Raw genomic sequence first — 22,029 nt, 5'->3', positions numbered from 1 at the left:
AATGTTCCTCTACTGTCTAAGCATACTATTCAATACTGCCACCCAAAAGGGCTCTGAAGGGCCAGCTCTGCTTCTGGGAAGCATTTTGATGGCTGGCAGTGAATCTCTTCTCTGTGTGGGATATTCATCAGCAGACTTAATGGCCTGTAACGCTGTAGGAGCAAGTGATGATTCTGGTATATACCAAGACACCGTAGCTGAACTCAATATTGTGGAAATGTCACGTGAGAATCTTTACATGGAGATCTTCGGTTGCTGGTCTGCTTTTTTGAGAATATAATTAGAAGCAACAGGTAAGGACTAATTAATACTTTAAGTCAGGCACACGAGGGAAATGCTCGTCCTTGGGTGATGGGATCAGGCTCCCTCTCTAGTCTGATTTTACTAGGATAGCAGATAATGGCCCTTCCATAGTCTTATCTGTAGCCTCATGGTTAAGACATCTTTTAAGGAGTGGCACAGTGAGTTGGACCCTTTCAGGCTACGAAGGTCCTTGGCCTCCTTCCTCTTGGGGCTGGCAGTCACTAGCCTATTTGCCTACTCTGCAAAAGGCAGTGCCTAGCACCATACCACTGCCTTTTAGTCCTTCTTAAGCAGGTACCAGCCCTGCCAGGGGCATCACTGCTCCGAGTGGGTTGAGGCACTTTACGCACCACCAGGAATCAGATGCACTAAGGCAGCAGCTCAGACCTGCTCCTAGAGTGATGCTTCCTAACAGCTAACGTCAGCAGCTCTCCACTTAGTGAGCACGGGACTATCCTCCAGAGACACCTCTTTCTCTCTGTTCCCAATCTTGCACAAAGCCCAAATGTCTCACTTAGATCTCTGAATTACTTTTTTGGGGTCAAGAATATTTTTTTAAGTCATTGCAAAGTTGGATGCCTGATGGCGGTGATCGGAACCTAGTCTTTAATAACTAGCACGTGTGAATATAACCGTTCTTAATTGGGTGAAGTGCTCAAGGACATAGGATACACTGCCTTGCATGTAGATGATACAAACTTTAATACTGCTGTGGCAGCTACGAATTGTCCTTAAGCTCTAGCAGTAAAAGGTTGTGTGTCACTGGAGTGGAGCGTCTTGCACACGATCTGTCTCCATTTATAACCACAACATCTGTGTGGCCACGGAATGTGGTATAAATGACAACTGTGAAGTCTGCATGGCCACAGGACTGTTACACCCTGTCAAACTAAAGATGCAGAATATCCCATAGTCAATCCTGCATTGTCACTTACAATTCCAGTAGTACACAAATTTGCAATTTGTAATTCTTTCTCTGTCTCTTTCTCCTCATATCAGTGATAGATTCTCAAAACACAGCAATTGAAAGAGACTTCCAAGGCAAGTGAGTCTTTCCCAAAACACAAAATATTTAACTAGATTGCTGCCATAATCAAGACATTTTCAGCATTAACTGCAAGCAGGAAAAAAAAAAGGAAAACCTTGCTTTGTTAAACAACAAAAAGAATTCAGCTCACAGTTCCTGATTTTAAGAATATCCTATAAAAACTAAAAGATAAAGGCATCTGCAAACTCACAGATGGTTTTGTCCTTCGCTGGCAGTAATATTGGAAGAATACGGTTCTCATAAAATCCAAACTACATTATACACAATATACAATACTTTTATATTTTCATGTCATAATAAATAGCTAGATATCAATTCTGAAATGACCTGAATCATGTGCTTAACTGCCATACAGGAAGGGTAGCTGAATGGGAGTTGATACTTCAGCTGATGAAACTCATGACATGGATGACTGTTACCCTTGAACTCTTAATGGTAGCTCAGGAATGTCATCAGAAGCCTTTGCCTTCAGGAAACCATAGGTATCTCTCGCATGTAGGGATGGATTACTTTTTCGTAAAGTTTATTTTAAAGGGATAAAGTCACCCAGAAAGAAGCAAGCTCCCTAGTGTGTTTTTCTGCCAGCCTAAGGCCATATTGTCAAAAGGCGTTACTTCCAAAGGAGCCATAGAAAACTAGTCGTGGATAACATACATCCAGCATACGCAGCTTTCCAGAAAGCTACACAGATAAACACAAGATGGGTCCCCTACGGGATGCAGAACAAAATGACTGAGTAAAACGAGGAGTCAGATTTCACTCTGACGTCTTTTGTTTGGGAATGCCAGCTTACAGATCTCAATATACCAATAATTAACTTTGGGCATCAGGAAAAAGAGAATAAATACCTTCCATGATCTGATTTGAAAGTAACCATTTTTTTACTTAGCACTAATTCTCTTTAAAAGAATACTTTCCTACAAGCGCTGTCTTCCTTAATAATCAGTAAATGCAAGAAAGTGTCTATTTCTCCTACCCTTATAGCTGTATACAAAGATGCATTCCAAAACAGAAATCACTTTTTCAGTTTATCTTTAAAGAGGAGAAAGGTCAGTAAGAAAAATATTTGCTCCTGCATGCATCCTTCTAAACAACGTAAACATTAAAAATACAGAAATATGCAAAATTATTTTTGGGGGAGTCAGGACTAGTAGCCCTTTCACAAACTAAAAAGAAGCAAGCCAAAACCCAAGTCCCAAGTCTGCAAATAGTTTCTGTGTATCATAATTTTAAGCAGACGAGGAGTCCTATTAATTTCAGTGGGATCGTTCACACACTTGCAGTTAAACATTGTGCGATAATCTGCAAAAGACAGCTGGAGGTTGGCAGAATTTACCTAGAACAGTTTACGCTGTTAGCAGGTTTTATCTTGTTTTATATGACCAAGAAAATTCTTAGAACTCTTAAGAGAAATAAATTAGTATGCTCCCTTCTCCAGTAAATAGCTTGGAGTTTGCACTGGCTGAAATTCTGATTTATTCTTTTGAGCAAGTGCAAAATCGTAGGAAATGAGGACAGGCAAGAAGCTTTCTCTGAGTTTTGAAGGACAAGTGGCAGAGCTTGCAAAGAAATAAATCTAATGTCTGCTTCCCCCCCTGCAATTTTTATTTAGGATTTACATATTCCAGGAAAGAATCGTCATCTTTACAAAACTGTAACTGAATTGGTAAACTGGGACAGGATGAAACTTGTCAACCAAAAAGAAAATACCTGCTACTGACCTTTAGTGAATTGTACAGAGATGCTGTTTACCTTGGAATATCTATGAAACACACAAATACTTAATTTTAATAGGATTGCAACCCGAAGGACAGGGTGAATAAATCTTAAGTCATAGATCCTGAAAAAACCAGATTTTTTTTTTTAGATACTTGTATTTGTCTTCCAGGAGGCTGGACTCTAGTATCATTTGTACCATTGAACTTCATTTAAAAGAAATTCAGTAAAGGTAAATTAGCATTTTTCTTTGGTAGTGTTTCCAAGGTTTTACACTGGATACCCCAATCTAACTGCCTTTCTATTATCTCTGAAGAATAAAGATTAACAGACCTACAAAAACAGTTATGATGCTTCTTATAAGAATTTTTTACAGTGAATCCTTTAGTCTACCTAAAATTCTTAGCATATGCCTGTGTGTCAAATTAGGGATTCAGATTAAAATGGATATAACTGTTTGTAAGAATTTATACGGTGATTGTTGTAACATAGATATTAAGGTAGACATATGCATGCCCTGGTGCTCTAATGCATACAGTGAGTTATAGATTTTAGCATTATTAGATACAAATTATATTAAGCATGCTCACTCTATTCAATATTGTCAATGTTTAATGGGTGTAATTCAAAGTGGTACGTAGTATTGCAGTATTTGGATTTACATTTCAGTTTGCCAGTGAATGCTCAAGTTTAGTTAACCTAAAAGAAAACTGAGAATGCATTTGCCTCTACCTGAGGCTAGAATCAGTGTTCTCATCTTGAATGAGTTATACATAAACAGAGAAAGACCATTAACATTCAAGATCAAGGAAACTTTTAAGAGTATTTTAATGTCAGAATGCTGTGGATTGAGTATTTGTGCTAAATGTTTTAATATAATACTAGGATGTTGTGTATTGAATGTTATATGTTGTAATAATTAAAGAAACAGACTAATTTGGTTGGTTTTGCACTTTTAATATGGGAAGATTATGAAAATGACTAAAAAAGTTATGAAAAACCAGCCTCTGACATTTCCATGCCAGCTCTCAGAGGGACAGAAAGAAACTTGAGGAAACCAAAGCTGTCTGGGTGACAAATTCATCAGCTAAAGAGGGACCAACCCCAAAAAGCGGCGCTGATGAAGTGGGATATGGACTGATGTGAACAGAGGAGCCCCAGAAGGCACAAGGCCCGGCTCACGGCTGGTAATGGCGGCCACAGGTAGCCCCTGCCTGCCTTGCCACAGCTCCTCTGCGGGCAGAGGGATTTTTTTCATCCTTCTCTTTTTCTTCTTCACTTCGGGAAGCTGCTGGCAGGCCACAGCTAGCGAGATGCCTCACGCCTAATTTTACAACCGAAGGAAGACGGTTACGTGTGGAAAGCACAGCTGGAAAAACCCGTACTGCTGAGGGAAGCGCCGGCGGGCAGGGCGGTGAGCGGCCGGCGGGCTCGGGGCACCAGCCTGCCGTGGGGGCAAGCCCCGCCGCAGGGGAGCGGGAAGGCGATCTGCCCCTCACCTTCGCCGCCGCTCGCGCCTCGCGGCTCTTGTGCCGACCCCGCCAAAAAGACGCCCGGAGAAGCCCCTCGCCCCCACCCCGCGGCTCGGGGCCATTTCCCGCAGGCAGCGCGGACCCCCGCAGCGCCTCGCCGCCACCGGCTGCCTCAGGCGGACAAAATGGCGGCGGTGGCCGAGGGGAGGGAAGAGGGGGCGGGGAAGGCGCCGCCGCGGCGAGGCCGAGCTTCACCGCCGCCGTTAGCCACCGCCTCTGCCTTCCCCCCTCCCCGCCGTCCTGAGCAGCAGCAGCAGCGCCGGGGCGGAGGGGCACCGCCGGCGGGGAGGAGTGCCCGGCTGCAGCCTGCGCCGTTCACACTCCCTCAGGACAGCCTTGGAGCGAGGGGGAGGGGGAAACGCTCCGCCATCCTCCCTCCTCCCGCTGCAGGTTCAGCCCCGTTCCCCTTCTTCCCCCGCCCCGCAAAGCCCCTGACCTGCTCCGAGCCCGGGCCAGAGGTAGGTGCCCGCCTCGCAGAGGCTCTTTACCGCGGCTGCCTCTCGCCGGCCCCGGCCGTTCGCCGCAGGGGCGCAGACACCGACCTGCCCGCTTCCCCCCGGGGGCGGCAGCAGCCGGGGCGCCGCGGGGCCCTTCACTGGAGCAGGCAGAGGCGCCAGGGCCTCCCCGAAGTGGGGAGGCGGCGGTGCGGGGCCGGTCGAGGAGGCAGCGCGTCCCGCCTGGCTCTGCCTGACTGGCGTTGCCCTCCCCTGGGTTTGCCCACCGGCCATGCCTTGGCGGCCCCGGTGGCTCCCCTTCCCTTCCGGAGTTAAAAACAGCAGAGGCTTTATTCTTGGTCGCTTGGTTGATTGATTCTGCTCCTGCAGAAGATCGAGGGGAGAGGTAGCTGAGTAGAAAGTGTGGTGGCTCTGGTGGGAGCCCGTCTGGTCAGGTGCAGAGGTGTCTGGGGACGAAGGTGGTCTGCAGCCCTTCCCAAAGTGGTCCCGGGATGCTCTTCCCATAACTGGAGCAACGCCAGCCTAAAATGCTTTGTCCCCGGTCTCACTGGGGGATGGCTTCGACGCTGTTGAGGAGAGGCCCCCAGCCTGCTCCGTCTGGCTCCTGGGTTGGAAGCTGGCCTGCAGCACAGCTCAGTCTTTAACCATGGAGTAGAGGTGCGGGTGTCTGGGCACACAGGTGGGCAGGGGGTGCGTTTGGGGTTGCCTGGACAGGGGCTGTCCACAGCCCTCCCTGCGCCTCCCACGCTGGCGTTCCTCCTGTGCTAGCAGGTGGTTTATAACCATTACTTAGTCTTGCGTGAAAAGACCTCGAAGACCACTGAGGTAAGTATTTTTAAAGCCTTATGTGCTTCAGCAGCTTAGATGGCTGAGAACTGTACACGTGTTTTTCTGTAATCTGCTTGAAATAAAACCAAACGGCACTGAGCGGATCCACCGTCAGTGGACATGAAGAATGATGTTCATTTAGACAAAAATTCATGCCCTCCTATGAATTTCTGCCTGAATTTGAGCATGATTTGCTTTGTTTCCTTTTGTAATAAGGACACAGAGAGAATATTGGGGGAGGGGGGGGAACGACATGTTAAATGACTTTATGTTGTTAAAGTCCTTTTACCATCCTTGTTATGATAGTGTCTAAGTCGCATGGATCCCTGCTGGTGATGACAAACTGTTGTGGTGCGGATTGTTTGGGTAACCAGGCAAGTTGTCAAAGTCAGGCCAGGCCTGTATGTTAGGAATGTATATTGAAGCCAGGTCCTGTAAACATTCACTAATGTGTGGAGTCTTGTTGCTAGGGCTTTGTGCAGAAATAACGAGACACACATGAGTGCCTCTTTGAAGTCCTAATGTGCTACCTGGCTATTTGGAAGCCAGGACGATAGTCGAGGGTATCATCTCCATAGTTTGTGAGCTTCAGTCTTGGGATTTTCATTTATAAATAAATTCACATCTTTTTATGGCTCATTTTGGAGTATAGCCAAGTAGAACTATATTGTTTATGTGCATAGATTTTTGTGTCTCACACAAAAATGTCTATTGTTTACACAGAAACTGTAAGAGGAATGTTTTGTTAACGTTTTGTTAGCAATATAAACTGACAAACACAAACGCACACTAGAACTTGAAACAAAAATAGTCCTTCTTAGAGCAGAAAAACACAGCTGCCAGAAAACTGTTTTTCAAGGAAAACTATGCACCTTTTGGTTCTACGTTTCTTTTAAAACTCAACTTCTATCATTTACGTGCATATAAATCTTCTACGGCATGTAACTTTCGCAGCAACTTAGTTTCATGCCTATGTAGCCCTCTAAACAGTGTTTCTTTTTCTAAACAAGATTGGCTGAATTGTTCATTTTTTTTTAATTACATTTGAAATTCGTTTTTAGTTGGGTGTGTCCCTGTTACATTTTCAAATTCCTGAGCTGACTGAAATGAATTTCCCTCTCCATTGTCAACATGTGTCTTTTCCATTAAGACTGCTGCCTTCTCCTTCCTTTAAGAAACTTTGAATGGCTTGAAATAGTATGACCGAAAAAGCTCTATGTGTTCACTATGCTATGTGTAAAAATTCCAATTTAGAATTCCAACTTGGAATTTTTACTTAAAAAAAAAAAAAAAAAATCCACAGCCTACATGGAGAGTAGTTACAGAGCCTGTGGGGTCCTGCTTTTCATTGTGGAGTGTATTGACTTAGTTGAGCCTGAATGCAAATTTGCAGTTGTGATAATGCATATGAATGGCTTTTAATCTCTCTCATTTGCACTGTTTCCAACTTAGTCCCGTGATGACCAGTATCTACCCACAGTCAAGTGATTGATATCTGTTTAGATGTAAGGAGTAAGTTGTTCTCAGAAGCACCTAAAAGCATTTGGTATTGTAGGAAGAAGAGACACAGTAGTTTGGAAGCTCCACAGCAGCTGTGTGTTTCATTTTTACTATATCAGCGATGATGGCTAATAGGTATTCATCAGATTATCCAGGTCCAGTAGAAGAAAGTCAGAATTTAAGTACTTGCACATCTCCTAATGCACACCAACATCTCTTTTTTTTATAATTACTATTAACGAACTGCTTTGGCACTGCATTTTTGTGTGTTTTGTCACCCTGTTTCTTAGCATGAGTATTTCTACCTGTCGTTCATGGATTCTTGCTTTCGTGACTACTAGCATAAAATTATATTTGAGTATTGTAGTTACCATCTTACATTCATTATTTCTACATTGCCTGATCCTCTCTAAATGAGTATTCATATCTGATTTCTATTTGATGATTCATTGTAAATGTTTACAGGTATCTTTTTTTCCTTTTTTCAGCTTTCTCCATTGACATACAGAAGAATATATGCCAACTCTGCGACAACTCACAAGTATTGTGTTTATTTTTTAATTTTATATGTTTTAGGAAGCAGAAAGTGAACTGTTTATTTTATGTCTTGTGTAGTGCTTAGTACAGTGAGATCCTGTTTTGCAACTAGGCTGTGTAGGGAGGACAGTAAAAATGCTGATGTGGAAAACAATTTTTAATGCTTCTACTAATTTTTTTTTTACAGTTAGTTTATTTCATAAGGCTTTGATTTTTAGAGGGACCTCAGTGTGACTGTATCCTTGCACTTATGTGGCTATTCACTGAAATCACTGACTCTTCTGTTTGTATATGGAGATCCTTAACAGGGTTAATTGGAATTAGAGGTCTGTGGCAAGATGTGATTGGAATCAGACGGGATGGAAACAAATTTCAGTTTTAGGAAGGTGTTCTGGTGTGGAGACGAGTCGGTTTTATCATCTCCCAAGAATAGATTGTATGTTTTATTTGTTGCCTAAAGCTTCAGATCATGAACATATTCTTTATTTTAAAATAGATAGTCTTTTGCCATTTTAGGTGTTTTCTTAGTAGTTGTATTCTAGCAGATTCTGTGGGTGCTTTAGGATGATGTCTACTAACACTAACATCTCAGAATTCCAATATAACTTGCTAAATGAAAATAGGACAAAAGAATTCCCTGGTTAAATTCTGAGTTCCAGATTCAGTAATGTTTCCATCTCTTTCTTTCTGTTCTCTTACAGGAAAAATGATATTCATCCAGCATTCCTGAATAATAAGAATGGGTCCAGATGTACCTCTGCTGAATGATTACAAACAGGAGTTCTTCTTGAAGCGCTTTCCACAGACTGTGCTGGGAGGTCCCCGGTTTAAATTAGGCTATTGTGCCCCTCCTTACATATATGTGAATCAGATCATTCTTTTCTTGACGCCATGGGTTTTGGGAGGAGTAGGAACACTTTTGTACCAATTAGGCATTATGAAAGACTATTATACTGCAGCACTTTCAGGAGGACTGATGTTCGTTACTGCACTTATTCTTCAGATGACAAATCTATATGCGAAACAGAAAACAGTGAGAGTAGAAAGAATGCAAATTCAGAATACCCTAACAGATGAAGATGAGTTTGAATTTTCCAGCTGTGTAGGTTCAGAGACAGTAAAATTTATTATTCCTGGCAAGAAGTATATAATCAACACTGTATTTCATTCCCTTCTGGCAGGGGTATTGTGTGGGTTGGGAACTTGGTATTTGCTGCCAAACAGAATAACCTTGCTGTATAGCAACATTGGAGGAACTGTTATGATCTTTGTATTTGGATGGGTGACTATATGTATAGGAGAGTATTCGTTAATCATAAATACAGCTACCGAAACAGCTACTTTCCAAGCACTGGACACTTATGAAATCACTGCTCTGATGAGACCTTTCTATATTTTTGTCTTTATTGCAGTGGATCTTGCACACAGGTAAACCTAATATGGCATTTAGCTGATAAAAGTAATGGTTATTCCATACATTTGTGATGAGAAGGATGAAATTATTATTCTGAGGAAAATTTATTTTGAGATTTTAATCAACTGTAGGAACTCCAAAGAAAGAAGCTAGAAAAGTGTATGGTAAAAATTGATGCTCTACGCTGTGCATAAAAGGTTGTTGTTAAATTTTTATAGTGTTCCACGTAAATTAGGAAGAACAGTTTCTAAGTAAGGGACAGCTAAAATTATCTTGTAGTGTCAATTTCAGTATTTTTGTACAAGAGCATTTGCATCAACATCCTTTTAAAGGGTGTGTTTTATGTTTTCAAAGAATATGTTCCTGATCTGGAACCATAGATCTAAACACTGCAGACTTCAGGAGCGCTGGATTTGTATCCAGATTTCATCCTGGAATATTTTCTAATTTAATCTCTGCAAAGTGATTGCAGAGGGTTATAAATTACAGGCAAAAAAAGCCCATAAATTTGGTTTTAATGAGTGGATAAGCAAATATGAATATTGCTATATCTTTGTTATATGGATTTTGAACCTGGATTTTTAAATGCTTTTGTAATACAAAAGAACTATGTCAGTCTACAAATAGGAGACTTCTATATTTCCACTTTTCGGATGAGTGTCGTAGCTAAAGTATTTGTAGAATCTCTTAAAGCAAGATGCTTTTAGATTTACTTTATGCATTCTTCCTGTCAGGTGATATTTATATCACTTTGTCACATGTACATATTTTATGGTTGGGGTACTTCAAATGCATTAAAAAAAAAAAACCCAAGCATGTTTGATTTTACTAGTTTTGCACTCGGAGGTGTCTTTGTTAATGATTTACTATAGTTGCCTCTTCAGTTATGATAAGAAAATTGTACTCGTGGTCTTGGACCCCAAATTCTACTATCTAATTTCCTGAGGAGAAAATTCAGAGATTCTTTAAATTCCTGAAAAAATTCCTTTGAAGCTTACTTACTTATTTAGTAAGAAGTAAAGAGAAACCAAATATCTTAGCAGTCCACCTTTAACTTAATTAGGTAGCTGGTGAACTACATATGGCTTAGAATTTATGCAGATTTCCAATACTGATCTTTGTGTTTTTACACGAAGATTTTAATACTTTTATGTAGCAAATAGCATTTTATATTCCTAAAGAGAGTTTATCTCTTGGTGTACAGGCAACATGCCAGTTCTTTCAGTGTTAAGGCTTACATCTTGGGTCTTAGACTTGCATAAAGTCTTGCTTTTGTAATTCTGAAAAAATACTTAGCATCTTTTTGTTAAACAGTTGAGGTCTTAGAGCCTGTGGACCTTTCTTTTTGCACAAGTATTTCTTGAGTGTATTATCACAACAGTATCAAAACAATTAGGATACTTGCATCACTTGATTCATCTGCATAATCTGAAGTCTTCAAATCTTTTGAATGAAAAATTAGCCTGTGTTCTGATGTTCTAATTAGTGTATTACTGCCCCAAGCATAAATGTATGTCCTTATTTTTCCTTTTAAAATATACTAGTTGAGGTTTTGTAGATTGAATATGTAATGTTTATATTCTGGATTTGCTGTAGTAGTTAAACAAAAAGTCGTCCCACACATGAGTTATCTTTTCCTTCACAGAAGTCAAATACATTTCTTCTTTTATCCAGGTTTGCTGTCAACACAGCCATTCTAGAACAGACAAACCAGATTTTGCACGTCATATTTCTTTTTCTGCCGTTCTTATGGGCAATGGGAATTCTGCCCCCACTTGACGCATTTTTTCTATGGGGAATGGAACAACTGTTGGAGTTTGGACTAGGAGGTTCACCTATGTCAAGTAACACAAAGTAAATGTTGTTTATATAATTGTAAAATATATCAATATTGTTTATAACCTTTTTCTTTTCAAGCAAATCTTTTTTATTTTCTCCTTCACAGGTTATTAGTAATGTTTCTCATTTCTGCTGGAACAGCAATAGCATCGTATTTCATTCCCAGCACTCTCGGTGTGATCCTCTTCATGACTGGATTTGGGTTCATACTGAGTCTTAACCTAAGCGAGATTGGTTTTGCCTTCAAACACACCATGATCAGCCATTTAGCCTCCAGCAAATCTAAAAATATGCACAGAGGTCTTAGAATACAATTTGGGTGGAGGGAATTTATTTTTTATTTGACTGTGTTGACATTTGCTCTCATAGAAGCTAGCCTGCTGCATCAATTTGCAGGCTTTTCATCATTTTCCAAAGCCAGTCCTCAGGCTATAGCGAGTTACATTCTGATCATATTGCTTATAATTATGTGGATTCTTAGAGAGATTCAGAGAGTGTACTTGTTTGGAGTCTTCCGAAACCCCTTTTATCCAAAGGATGTCAGGACTGTGACTGTGTTCATGGAGAAGCAAAGAAGGCTAATGAAAGTTGGTGTTGTCAGGAGGATTTTACTAACACTAGGTAGGAATACGCACTGTCTGTTGTTTGTTAGATGATGCTTGTAGGAAGATTGAAACAACGCTAGAATTACTGTATGTGCAAGATTCTGTGAATGAACTAAGAAAAAACAAGTAGCTGGAAATATTTGTTGATTGTTTTGCTACATTGTGCATTGCAGTCAAAATTACTGGTTCAGAATATTTGGAAGTGATTAGTGATTTTTATTTGTTTCTTTTTTAGGGGTAAAGCTAAAAAGTTGAGCTTTTTAAAAGTCCAGCTCAGAAAGCAAAGGCTTTTAAAAGATTTTAGTTGTAACATCTGAACAAATGGCTCTTGTAGATTTTTTTAAAAGGTACTCAGAAACAAAAGTGAGTTGAGAGTCTTCAAGCTGACTAAATATTTGGTTGTTACAACTTGCTGGTAAAGGGAACAGTCTCCTTTCTGGTAGGTTAGGGACAAATGTATCTACTTTGGGGGAACCAAAATTTGATCTAAATTATTTAATTTTAATAAAGAGAGAAGGATCAGTTTGGGGAAGTAGATTGATGAGTGCTATTCACATGTTTCTTTTTACTTATTTGAGTATTCCCATTCTCTTGGGGAAACAAACAACAAAAAAGTAATAGCAAGTAACAACTAAGCGTCGACATAAATGTCTGCCATCTTGGGCCATTAGTGCAAGTACGCTGTTTGGTATCCTAGAAGTGTAATGCAAAGAGGAGTTTATAATAATGAAGGGAAGAGTTCTCTTTTTACGCCAAGATTTCCATTCTGCAATAAGACTGCTTACCTCTGTAGACTTTAATTATGTTTTTGAAAGGAAATCAATGATTCTTTTATTTCAATTACAGTGTCTCCGTTTGCTATGATAGCATTCCTGTCACTAGACCGTTCGCTACAAAATCTTCATTCTGTGTCTGTTTGCATTGGATTCACAAGAATATTTAGGATGGTAATTTGAATTTTAAATATGTTAGCCTAAGAAATTCTATTCTACGTGATTTAAGTATTAAGGTGACTTGGAAGAAATATTCCAGGTCATGAAAGCAGAGATAGATAAATACATTTTTAAATGTATGTCTAACATATCTCTATTTTAGGTCTGGCAGAATACAGAAAATGCCCTACTGGACATAGTGGTTGTGTCAGTAGCACAAATGTTGGTGTTTAATCCAGACCTCTGGTGGAACAGGAGCCTAGATACAGGAATCAGACTCTTGCTGGTAATTGTCATAATGTAAATTTGCGCAGATAGTTGTCACTTAAAGTCTTTGTTTCCTTGCCCTCTCCTATTAGAGAATTACAGAGTCCAGGACCTAGCAAATAGAAGCTAAAAAACTGTGTCCTAAGATATACACTCTAATACCAGTCAATGATAATCACTCTTCATTTTCTTAAAATTATAATAGATAAGGCAGCTTTGGCAGTGCTGAATATGATACGATACAGGGTACAAATAAACGTGCTTGCTGTATGTATCTTGCAGGTTGGTATCCTACGGGATCGGCTGCTTCAGTTTGTCTCAAAGTTGCAGTTTGCCATAGCTATTCTTTTGACATCGTGGACAGAGAAAAAACAACGTCGTAAATCTACTGCCACCTTAATCACACTCAATGTCGTTTTCTTCCCAATCCTGCTGACCTTCGTCACCATCTCTGCGCTCCTTTCTTCTCCCTTGCTGCCGCTCTTCACGCTACCGGTATTTTTGATTGGGTTTCCTAGGCCTATCCGAAGCTGGCCAGGACCTGTGGGCGCTACAGCGTGTGTTTGCTCCGATACCGTGTACTACCAGCAGATGGTTCCAAGTCTGGCTGTTGCTCTGCAGTCTGCACTAGCAGCCGGTAGCCTAGGTAGGTATGTTAGCAACACTGTGAAGGAATGTAGCTAAATATTTTAGGAAACATGATTTTGCTGGAGAACAGGAGAATCATAGCATCTGATTTAAACCACGTTTCATGGCGTAGGTTAAATCTGATATTCAGAGATTGTTCAATTGAGGAAAATGTGATTACTTCTATCCTTCTCGTACATCTCTACTTGTTACATTCTTGTAAAAAAATAATTTTGGTTTGTTATCTTTAAAATAAGGAGAAACTAAATGGTGATGAAACAGTATCAATCCTAATCTTTTTATACTGAACAAAAAAGGATGGTATGCGTTCATCCCACCTAATTGGAGGCAATAAATTGAGGAGTTTTCTTGGCAGTCAGTGGAGAGAACGAGGTGTGCCAGACTGCTCTTTGTGGTTGTGTATGTATGTGTCTTTCTCTGCATCAATCCCATTACTCAGGATCCAGAAGGTGACTTTGCTAATTTGGCTATGCTAAGTAGGTACGGTGAATATGGACTGGATGTTTGTAAAATACATGACGTAGCCTACCTAGCAGTAAACAGCTGAGAACAGAAGCAGTTGGTAAGACTTCATGTCATCTCTTGTGCAGGCAGTTAGGGTAGGGTTGTAACAGGACTTGTGGTCTTAAAGCCTGTGAAAGACATCATGATGGGTATTTTACAGAATTATATAAACAGAGGTGAAGAAAAGCCAAGTGTTTTTCCCAGCTGGAGACAGAATAACTGTTAAAATTGCAAGCTCGTTTTCCTGAGAAACAGTCTTTGTGTAACCTGAATAATCAAAAGATCGTTGCCCTTAGACAAGAGGCAAATATTTACATAAGCCTGTTAGAAAATGGCTTATGACTGGAAAAAATGGACTAATATTTGAAGACAGTGGAAGTTAACCTTAATCACACTTTTCTGAAGACTATATGCAAGTGCTTTACTAGGAAACATTTGCTGCATTTCTAGTACTGGTGTAGAGAGAGGTATTAAAAAAAATAAAACTAGGAAGCATTTTCCTCTAAAAAAGAGAGACGCTTCAGTTTGTCTACTGCATCAGCCTATGTAGGTTTTATATATATATATATAATAGATAGATACATAACAGATAGATATATTTATATTATATATAAATCTATCTGGTTTGTATCTATACATATTTTTTATATATATAGATTTCCCCATTGCCATCATGACTGTGGTGGCATGTATGCCTCAGATTAAATAATTTAAAATGCTAGTCTCAAGGGGGGAAAAAGTCTCTTCTTTAATGGGAAAATCTGTGAATGAATGTTTTCAAGCAAGAAAAAAATGTGGTGCTCTCAGATGAGTTCAAAATGAAGAGGTACCACTTTGTGTGTCTCTATTTTAATTTAAAACTGTACTTTTTTCTGTGTAAAGGCGTTTTAGTAGCTTTAACAGCTAGCAAGAAAAGAATTAAAATCTTTGCAAAATGTTAGCAAGAAAATGCACTTCATTAGCTCAGTGGGATAGAAGAGGTTACTTAAAATTTAACTACAGCTTAATGGTTGGTTTCACTGATTTCATCTTGCAACATTCTAAAACTAAAATTCTCTGTGCAAGTGAGTGGTCACTTGGACGTGAGTGACAGCAGAAGCAGGTCATAAACTGGCAGCAAATATGCTTAAGAACAGCACCATTGTATTGGAGAAGTTGACAGTAGGCTATAACTTAAAAGAAACACAGTATAACCACCAGTTGCTAGGAACTTTGGCATTGCACTTTTTATTGAAATAGGTAGAAGAGAGAAAAAGTACCAGTTTTTTGGACATAAGTGTCATTTAATTTTTACAGTGAGAGCCAGATTGTGGGATTTTTGAGTACTAATTACTTTGATGCGTGTTCTGAAGTTGTTCAGAACTTGATTTTCAAATTCCAGTTTGTTTGGCTGTATTTTTGGTGATGTCAAACTTCATACAGTGGGATCAGATCTATTACACACACACACAGAGACACACAGAGGTATTTCAGAAAGACTACAGATGATTTCCACTGTATCTACTGTTAGTGTTCAATGTGTATGATACTGATTCACAAATCTTTAAAGATGAGCAGGTGCTCTTGCTCTGCCTCTTATTTATGTATCTGTAAAATGGGTATGATATTATTGGTTGGTAAGCTTGAGCAGAATCATTTACACTCTGGATTTCGCATCCTATGGGATATTTTCCAATCATTCTGGAATACAGACAAGTCAATTTAGGAATTGGTAGTGTAGCTGACAAATCCTGTTGAGTTACATTTTTATTTCTCCCATAACATATAAACTTCATACTCCACAGCAAATAGGGCCATTAAGATACTCATGTACTAGATGATGATTCTTTAATGCATTTGGCAGTCATAAGAATTTTAGATCTCCAGGTGACATCAGTGGGAACTGTGCAGTTGGAAATGCAGCCAAGGATGATCTTTAATCATGAAAGTCATCTCTACAAAGGGAATTGAGGATGGGGTTGCTTAACCCTGGTCCAGTATGAATATTATAGTCCTGCAGTTGTGTGAGGGTTTCCCAGTTTTCCACAGCTTTTTCAAAGATAGCACTACAATTTCAAGATCTAGCTCTGCAGCTAGTTTCTTTAAGACTCTAGGGTACTAGTTAGCCAGTTTTAACTGATTTTGATGTTGATACAGAAATACTTTGTGTTTGCAGTTGAATTCCTCAATTGGCTTGTAGAAAAGACTTTCATCAATATAACACCACAGTAATACCATAGTTTTTGGTTTTTCTTCTTGTCTAGGTCTCTCTCTACCTGGATCACATTACTTGTGCCGTTTTCAGGATAGACTGATGTGGATATTGGTGCTAGAAAAAGGCTTCACTTACTGTGGTGTTAACATTAAGGTAACTGCATGCTAAGGCCTGACATATTAATGTTTTGAAATCATGCAAACATTTTGCTGTATAACATTTCAGCAATACACCTGACGTTACAGTCAACTTTTTTAAGATGAGTGTTATTGCTATATTAACTAGTCTTGCAACTGACATGCTTAGCAGATGTGAAATTTTTATCATCTAGCTTGTGACACAACATCTTTAAGCTGGCTAATAAGATCTGTATGAGGCACAGATTTATTTTTTTAAAGACATTGATCTGTGTCTAATGTTGTAGAGAGTGCTTTGCTATGACTGTTATCTCTAGTTAGATTTGTAGGTTCAGTTGTGGAAATACTGACAGTGGAACGTATCTTTATTTGTTCAGAAAAAATTTGTTGCAAGAAAACAGCTTGCTAGCATTTAAGATATGTACTGGTAAAGACTAAAACCAAATTGTTTTTCTTTATGCTTTAGGGGCTAGAATTGCAGGAAACATCCTGTCACGCTGCTGAAGCTCACAGAGTTGATGAAATTTTTGAAATGGCCTTCGAACATCAGGAGCACGCAAAGATTCTCTCTCCCAATCACCATTTTGGACACATTTTGACTCCTTGTACTGTTCTACCTGTGCGGCTGTATTCTGATGCCAGAAATGTGTTATCTGGAATAATTGACTCTCATGAGAATTTAAAGCATCTGAAAGATGATTTCATTAAAGTGCTTGTATGGATGCTTGTCCAGTATTGTTATAAAAAATCAAAAACATGGGAAAGCCCAGGCAATGCCGACAAGAACAAAAAAGGATTGTTTCCAGAAAATCAGCATAGCGGTGCAGTAGAAAGAGCCAGGCCTCTGAGGGAAGAAGATAGCTTTAGTGTTGATACAATTGAGGACTGGACTGATGATAGTGACATTTTTGATCTTGAACCCAGTGGCAGAATGAAAGACAGAAAAGAACCTGGGCAGTTGGGAACTACACCAAAAGTACCTCTGTCTATTCCAGGATCTGTAGAAACACAGAGCCAAGATGTCCCACAAGAAATGTCACCAGAAGATAAATTATACAGGGCTGTTGTGCTTGGGCTTCCTGCTGTAGACAAAGGGAAACAGCAAGAAGTTTTACCTCCGGTTGAATTTAGTTGCTGTTACTCGGAGCTATTGAGCATCCCTGAAGAATGGAGAACAGCCCCGGTGCCTACTTCCAAAGTCAATGAGATGAGGCAGAGGTTTCCAGAAGAATGGTACCATTTCATTTTGAGTCAACTGGACTTTTTTCATCTGAAAGAAAAGCCTTCCAATTTACTTGAAGACCTTATGAAAGATAAAGCTTTGAAAGACTTATACATCCATGGAGTATTGTCGTGTTGTTTTGGTCTGTTTGGACTGGATAACACCGTGCCTGCCCCAAGCCATGTGTTCAGAGCGTACACTGGTGGTATTCCATGGTCTGTTGGTTTGGACTGGCTAACCAGCAAACCAGAGCTATTCCAGCTTGCATTAAAAGCATTCAGGTAAAAGAACAATATTTCTTCAGATTATAAAAATGATACAAAGTGTCCTGTGCTTTGATAGTAAGTATCACTTCGCTAAGCATAGTTCATGTTAAAACTGTATCATTTAAATGTATTTGTAGCTTCTTCCTACACAAATATTGCCTGTAACCCCAGGCAGTGAAGGCTGTGATACAGAGATTCCTTCCTTCTTCCCTTCCCCACAGCAGCTGCCTCCAGCACTGGAAATCCACTGTGTTAAGTGGGGAAAAACCAACCCATTTTCATTGTCTCCATAATCTAAGAGAATTGTGATGGAGTTAGATATTTGGCACTTTCCATTATCAGGCAGCAGTAACAGGGTTTGTGGTGAATGAAAGATGTTGAAGCTAATGTGTTTTACATCTGGGTGAGCTAAAAGCATACCCGTACTAACTTCTAGTGACTCAACTGACAAGCGATAACTTAGGAAGTTGCTAGTGCTTCCTAACACTTGATGGTGCCTTCCTGCCTTTTCTAGCCTGAAGAGGCTTTCTTCTTCCTGTCTTCTGCTGCACTGCTTACGGCACGGCTTTTTGTACCTTTCAGATACACTTTTAAACTTATGGTTGACAAAGCGAGCCTGGGTCCAGTTGAGAACTTCAAAGAGCTGGTTAACTATCTGGAAGAATATGAAAATGATTGGTACATTGGACTGGTATCAGATCTTGAGTGGCAGCAGGCAGTTCTTCAGGAAAAGCCATACCTTTTTTCACTGGGGCATGACCCAAACATGGTAAGAAGAAAAATTACTAGTAAGCAAGGTCAAAGTTGGTTTTCCTTTCCACTGCCTTTTTTTTTTTTTTTTTTTTCCTTTTTAATTGTGTTCTAAAACATGAAGGCCGTGCAAGCAAAGATTGTTTGTACTAGGCTGGAGCTGACCTCACTGTTGTTGAAAATCACACTGCATTGTTCTTCAGATGCAGCAATATTTCCTGATTATCTTCATAGAGGGAAGAATTGAACTGAGGAGACTAGTTTATACACTTTGCCATTTTTAAAGGGACGATATTCATAGTATGTAGCCCCAAAGCTTGATTTAGTGCTTCGTAACCAAAATGCTTGGAGAGTGTGCTGAACATTTTGATCTGTGTGTTCTTAAAGGGAATTTACACTGGGCGAGTCCTCACTCTTCAGGAATTGTTAGTACAAGTGGGAAAACTTAATGACGAAGCTGTCCGAGGTCAGTGGGCAAATCTGTCCTGGGAGCTGCTGTATGCTACAAATGATGATGAAGAACGCTACAGCATCCAGGCACACCCCGTTCTTCTGCGAAACCTTACTGTGCAAGCTGCGGACCCGCCTCTTGGCTACCCCGTTTATTCATCTGAACTTCTGCATCTGCCTTTGTTCTAGAATGTCTGTAGCACTTTTATTATTATTATTATTATTTCATATTTTCCATCTGCATGTTGGGAATCAAATGCTCATGCTACATTTATACACTACAAGTAAGATTTTCCTCTCAAAATGGCGTTGGATGGCAGCGCCAAGCCAGTGTACATAATTTGCACAGAAATGGTGCTAGCCAGAACCTTCAGCAGGCAGGAAGTTTTGAACAGTTTTCTTGCTGCTGGAACATGTGAGACACCATTGCCTGTGTGGCTGACGAGCCAGGAGATGCTGAAGTTCTCTTCTCCAGTTTAGAGAAGAGCAGCATACTTCTGATCAGTAACTATTTTTGGTGCATTCTGATTTTTGTTTTGTTTTGTTTTTCTTTTTAATAGTTGGACAGGTGACTTGCACTGACAGGTTACAGCTCACTGTAGTACCGTCAACCGCAGAGTTGGTAACCAAAGTGTACATACGACTATTTATATGATTTTTTTTTTTATTCTGGCCATTTTATATTGGACTGAGTTCAATTTTAGCATTTGTTATATGACTTTAGCTGATCTTCCTTAGTTGTAGTAAGCTATCAGCTATGCTTTAACAAAGGAAGTTGTAAGGGACGATTTTTACCAAAGTACTTGTTTTGGGGGGCAAAGAGCATTTATATAAACCAGCGTGCATTCTGATGCATCAATAACCTGGGTGACCTACTGATGAAAGTAAACATGTGGAATTAGGAGGGAGAAGGAATTTAAGTCCAAAGGGATTCCTTTTATTTCCTCCTTCCAATATCCATGTATTTTATATATATAAATATATATGGGGTTTTTTGCAACCTATGGCCACATCGCTAACCAGTCTTCCACAAATACAGTGAGAGCTTGATGATGGGGGGGAGGGAAGGAATGCAGCTGTCTGTGCCAGAATTCCTTTTTTTTTTTTTTCCCCAGCCTTACCAGAGGTTAGAACAGAATTTGGCGATTGGTTTGCAATATTACAGGTCTCCTTGAAAACAGGTCTGGGTCATCTCTCCAGTGGCTTGTTTGTCCTGTTCGGCACCACCCGTCACTAGCGCATAAATGGGTTTCCTCTGTGGATCTGTAGTTAGTGTCGTTACTGCTGGCATATGCAGAGCAGGGTGTAGGTAATTGTCTGTCTTTAACCTGTAGAATCAATTTAAATTGGATCTGCTCCATAACTGAATTAATTCTGGTTTTAGGACACCCAGAGTCATATAATTTAGAGTCGTATATTTGGAGTAATAACGTTTATTACTTTTACTCCTCACCTTTCAGACCTTTTTGTATCAGATAAAATTTGTCACAGGACTGTGTACTGTGTATTTGGCTAGTACCCCTTCTTTTGATCAGTGACTATAAATGACTTAAAAAAAAAAAAAATGCAAACCTTGTAGTGGAATTCAGAGGTGGTAAGGAAATGCCTGTCAAACTCCATGGTATAACACTTTAACGATGAAAGGATGAAATTCACACAGAACGTTAATGGAAGCAGCTTTTAGAAGGTGACTGTTTGGTGTGTGGGAGCGTAAGTAACAAAGTGCTGATAACCGCAAATCACCTTGCTTGGCCATGGACTGTATCTGGAAATACAGAGTCAGGGAAACCGATCTTTTACATCAGGCTTTTAGAGAGCACCTGTTTCAGCTCCCTCTCAAAAGGAACTACTCCTGGCAAATGTTTAATCTGATTTAAAACTTTCAATACCAGGAGTACCATGACTTTGTCAAGTGGTTCCCTCCAGTTCTTTGCTGTTCTTCCAGCAGTTGGTAAGTTTGGGTTTTTTCCTAAATCTACTTAAACCTCCCTGCCTCATTGTAAGTCTCTTGCTACTTGTCTTCTGTATGGTCACAGAAAATTTAATTACCTTTTTTTGCAGCAGCAGTCTTTTATTTGAAGATGGCTGTAATTTCTGCCCTCATTCTTTGTCTTCTGTAAACTGAATAAACTGGTTGAGAAAAAAAACTGAAGAGAGCAGTGATCCTTTTCTCTTGCTTTCCTCCGCTTCTCTCCATCTGGTACCCAGTCTTCTTGAAGTGTTGCTGGTAACTGGCCCTGGTGTTCCTGCAGGGATCTTGACTGGTACCAGATGGAGGAACGGAATTAGCGATGTGCAGAATTCCTGTTTGTGCACAGGAATGTGGAGTTGGGCTCTAACGCACTGTCACAGCCTGTCCCCTGCTATTGCAGGCAGCATGTCCTACGGCCCCTTGTTCGTTAATAGACTGAGCCAGTTCACACATTCTGGTGTTTTGCAACAGTATGACCCCAATTCACGTTACAATTTTCTGTAACCCTCTTTAGATTCTTTTTTTTGGCAGAACCACAAGTTACAGCCTCTTGTTCTGTATCACAAATTTGCGCAGCCGAGCGCCCCTGTTACGTGTGTTGTTTTGTTTGTGTGCTCTTCAGCTGTGTCCTGTTTGGTTTGGAGCATTTCCTTGATTTATTAGGAATTTAGAGCGCCTTCAGGCCTGGTCTTGTCTGCAGCTCTCGTAAGCATGTAATATATGCTGCTCTTTGGATTACCGATGGCATACTCGTACTGGACTGAATACCTGGGACTGAGCTTATGACAGGTCCCCCCGCCATTTTTCCATGTGACCACTGAGAACTGCTCTAGGTTTTCTAACCAGCTGCGTGCATCAGCTTCACTGTCATTCTTATCAACACCTACTTGCTTTACAGATTGCAACGTTC

The 22,029-nt window shown here is 40.2% G+C and overlaps 1 protein-coding gene across 4 annotated transcripts; it reads left to right on the top strand.

Annotated features, from left to right (window-relative positions):
* The first annotated feature begins 4,848 nt into the window (after positions 1–4,848).
* On the top strand, positions 4,849–21,779 carry PCNX4 (pecanex 4). 4 transcript variants are annotated; one of them, XM_072865312.1, is made up of 12 exons: positions 4,849–5,057; positions 7,871–7,923; positions 8,621–9,347; positions 11,008–11,187; positions 11,279–11,793; positions 12,624–12,724; positions 12,873–12,995; positions 13,259–13,622; positions 16,372–16,475; positions 16,926–17,962; positions 18,530–18,716; positions 19,085–21,779. In XM_072865312.1, exons 3-12 carry the CDS (start codon positions 8,659–8,661, stop codon positions 19,334–19,336), a joined length of 3,552 nt encoding a protein of 1,183 aa, XP_072721413.1. In that variant the 5' UTR covers positions 4,849–5,057; positions 7,871–7,923; positions 8,621–8,658; the 3' UTR covers positions 19,337–21,779. The 4 variants fall into 4 exon arrangements, 3 of the variants coding, with proteins under 3 accessions (XP_072721413.1, XP_072721414.1, XP_072721415.1); XM_072865313.1 differs by having other exon boundaries at positions 11,654–11,793; positions 19,085–21,778; XR_012043082.1 differs by lacking the exon at positions 19,085–21,779 and having other exon boundaries at positions 16,926–18,022; positions 18,530–18,659.
* Positions 21,780–22,029: the final 250 nt, after the last annotated feature.

This window comes from Ciconia boyciana, chromosome 6, assembly GCF_034638445.1.
Source record: "Ciconia boyciana chromosome 6, ASM3463844v1, whole genome shotgun sequence".
Classification (NCBI taxonomy): domain Eukaryota; kingdom Metazoa; phylum Chordata; class Aves; order Ciconiiformes; family Ciconiidae; genus Ciconia; species Ciconia boyciana.
This window is presented reverse-complemented; position numbering and strand designations above follow the sequence as displayed.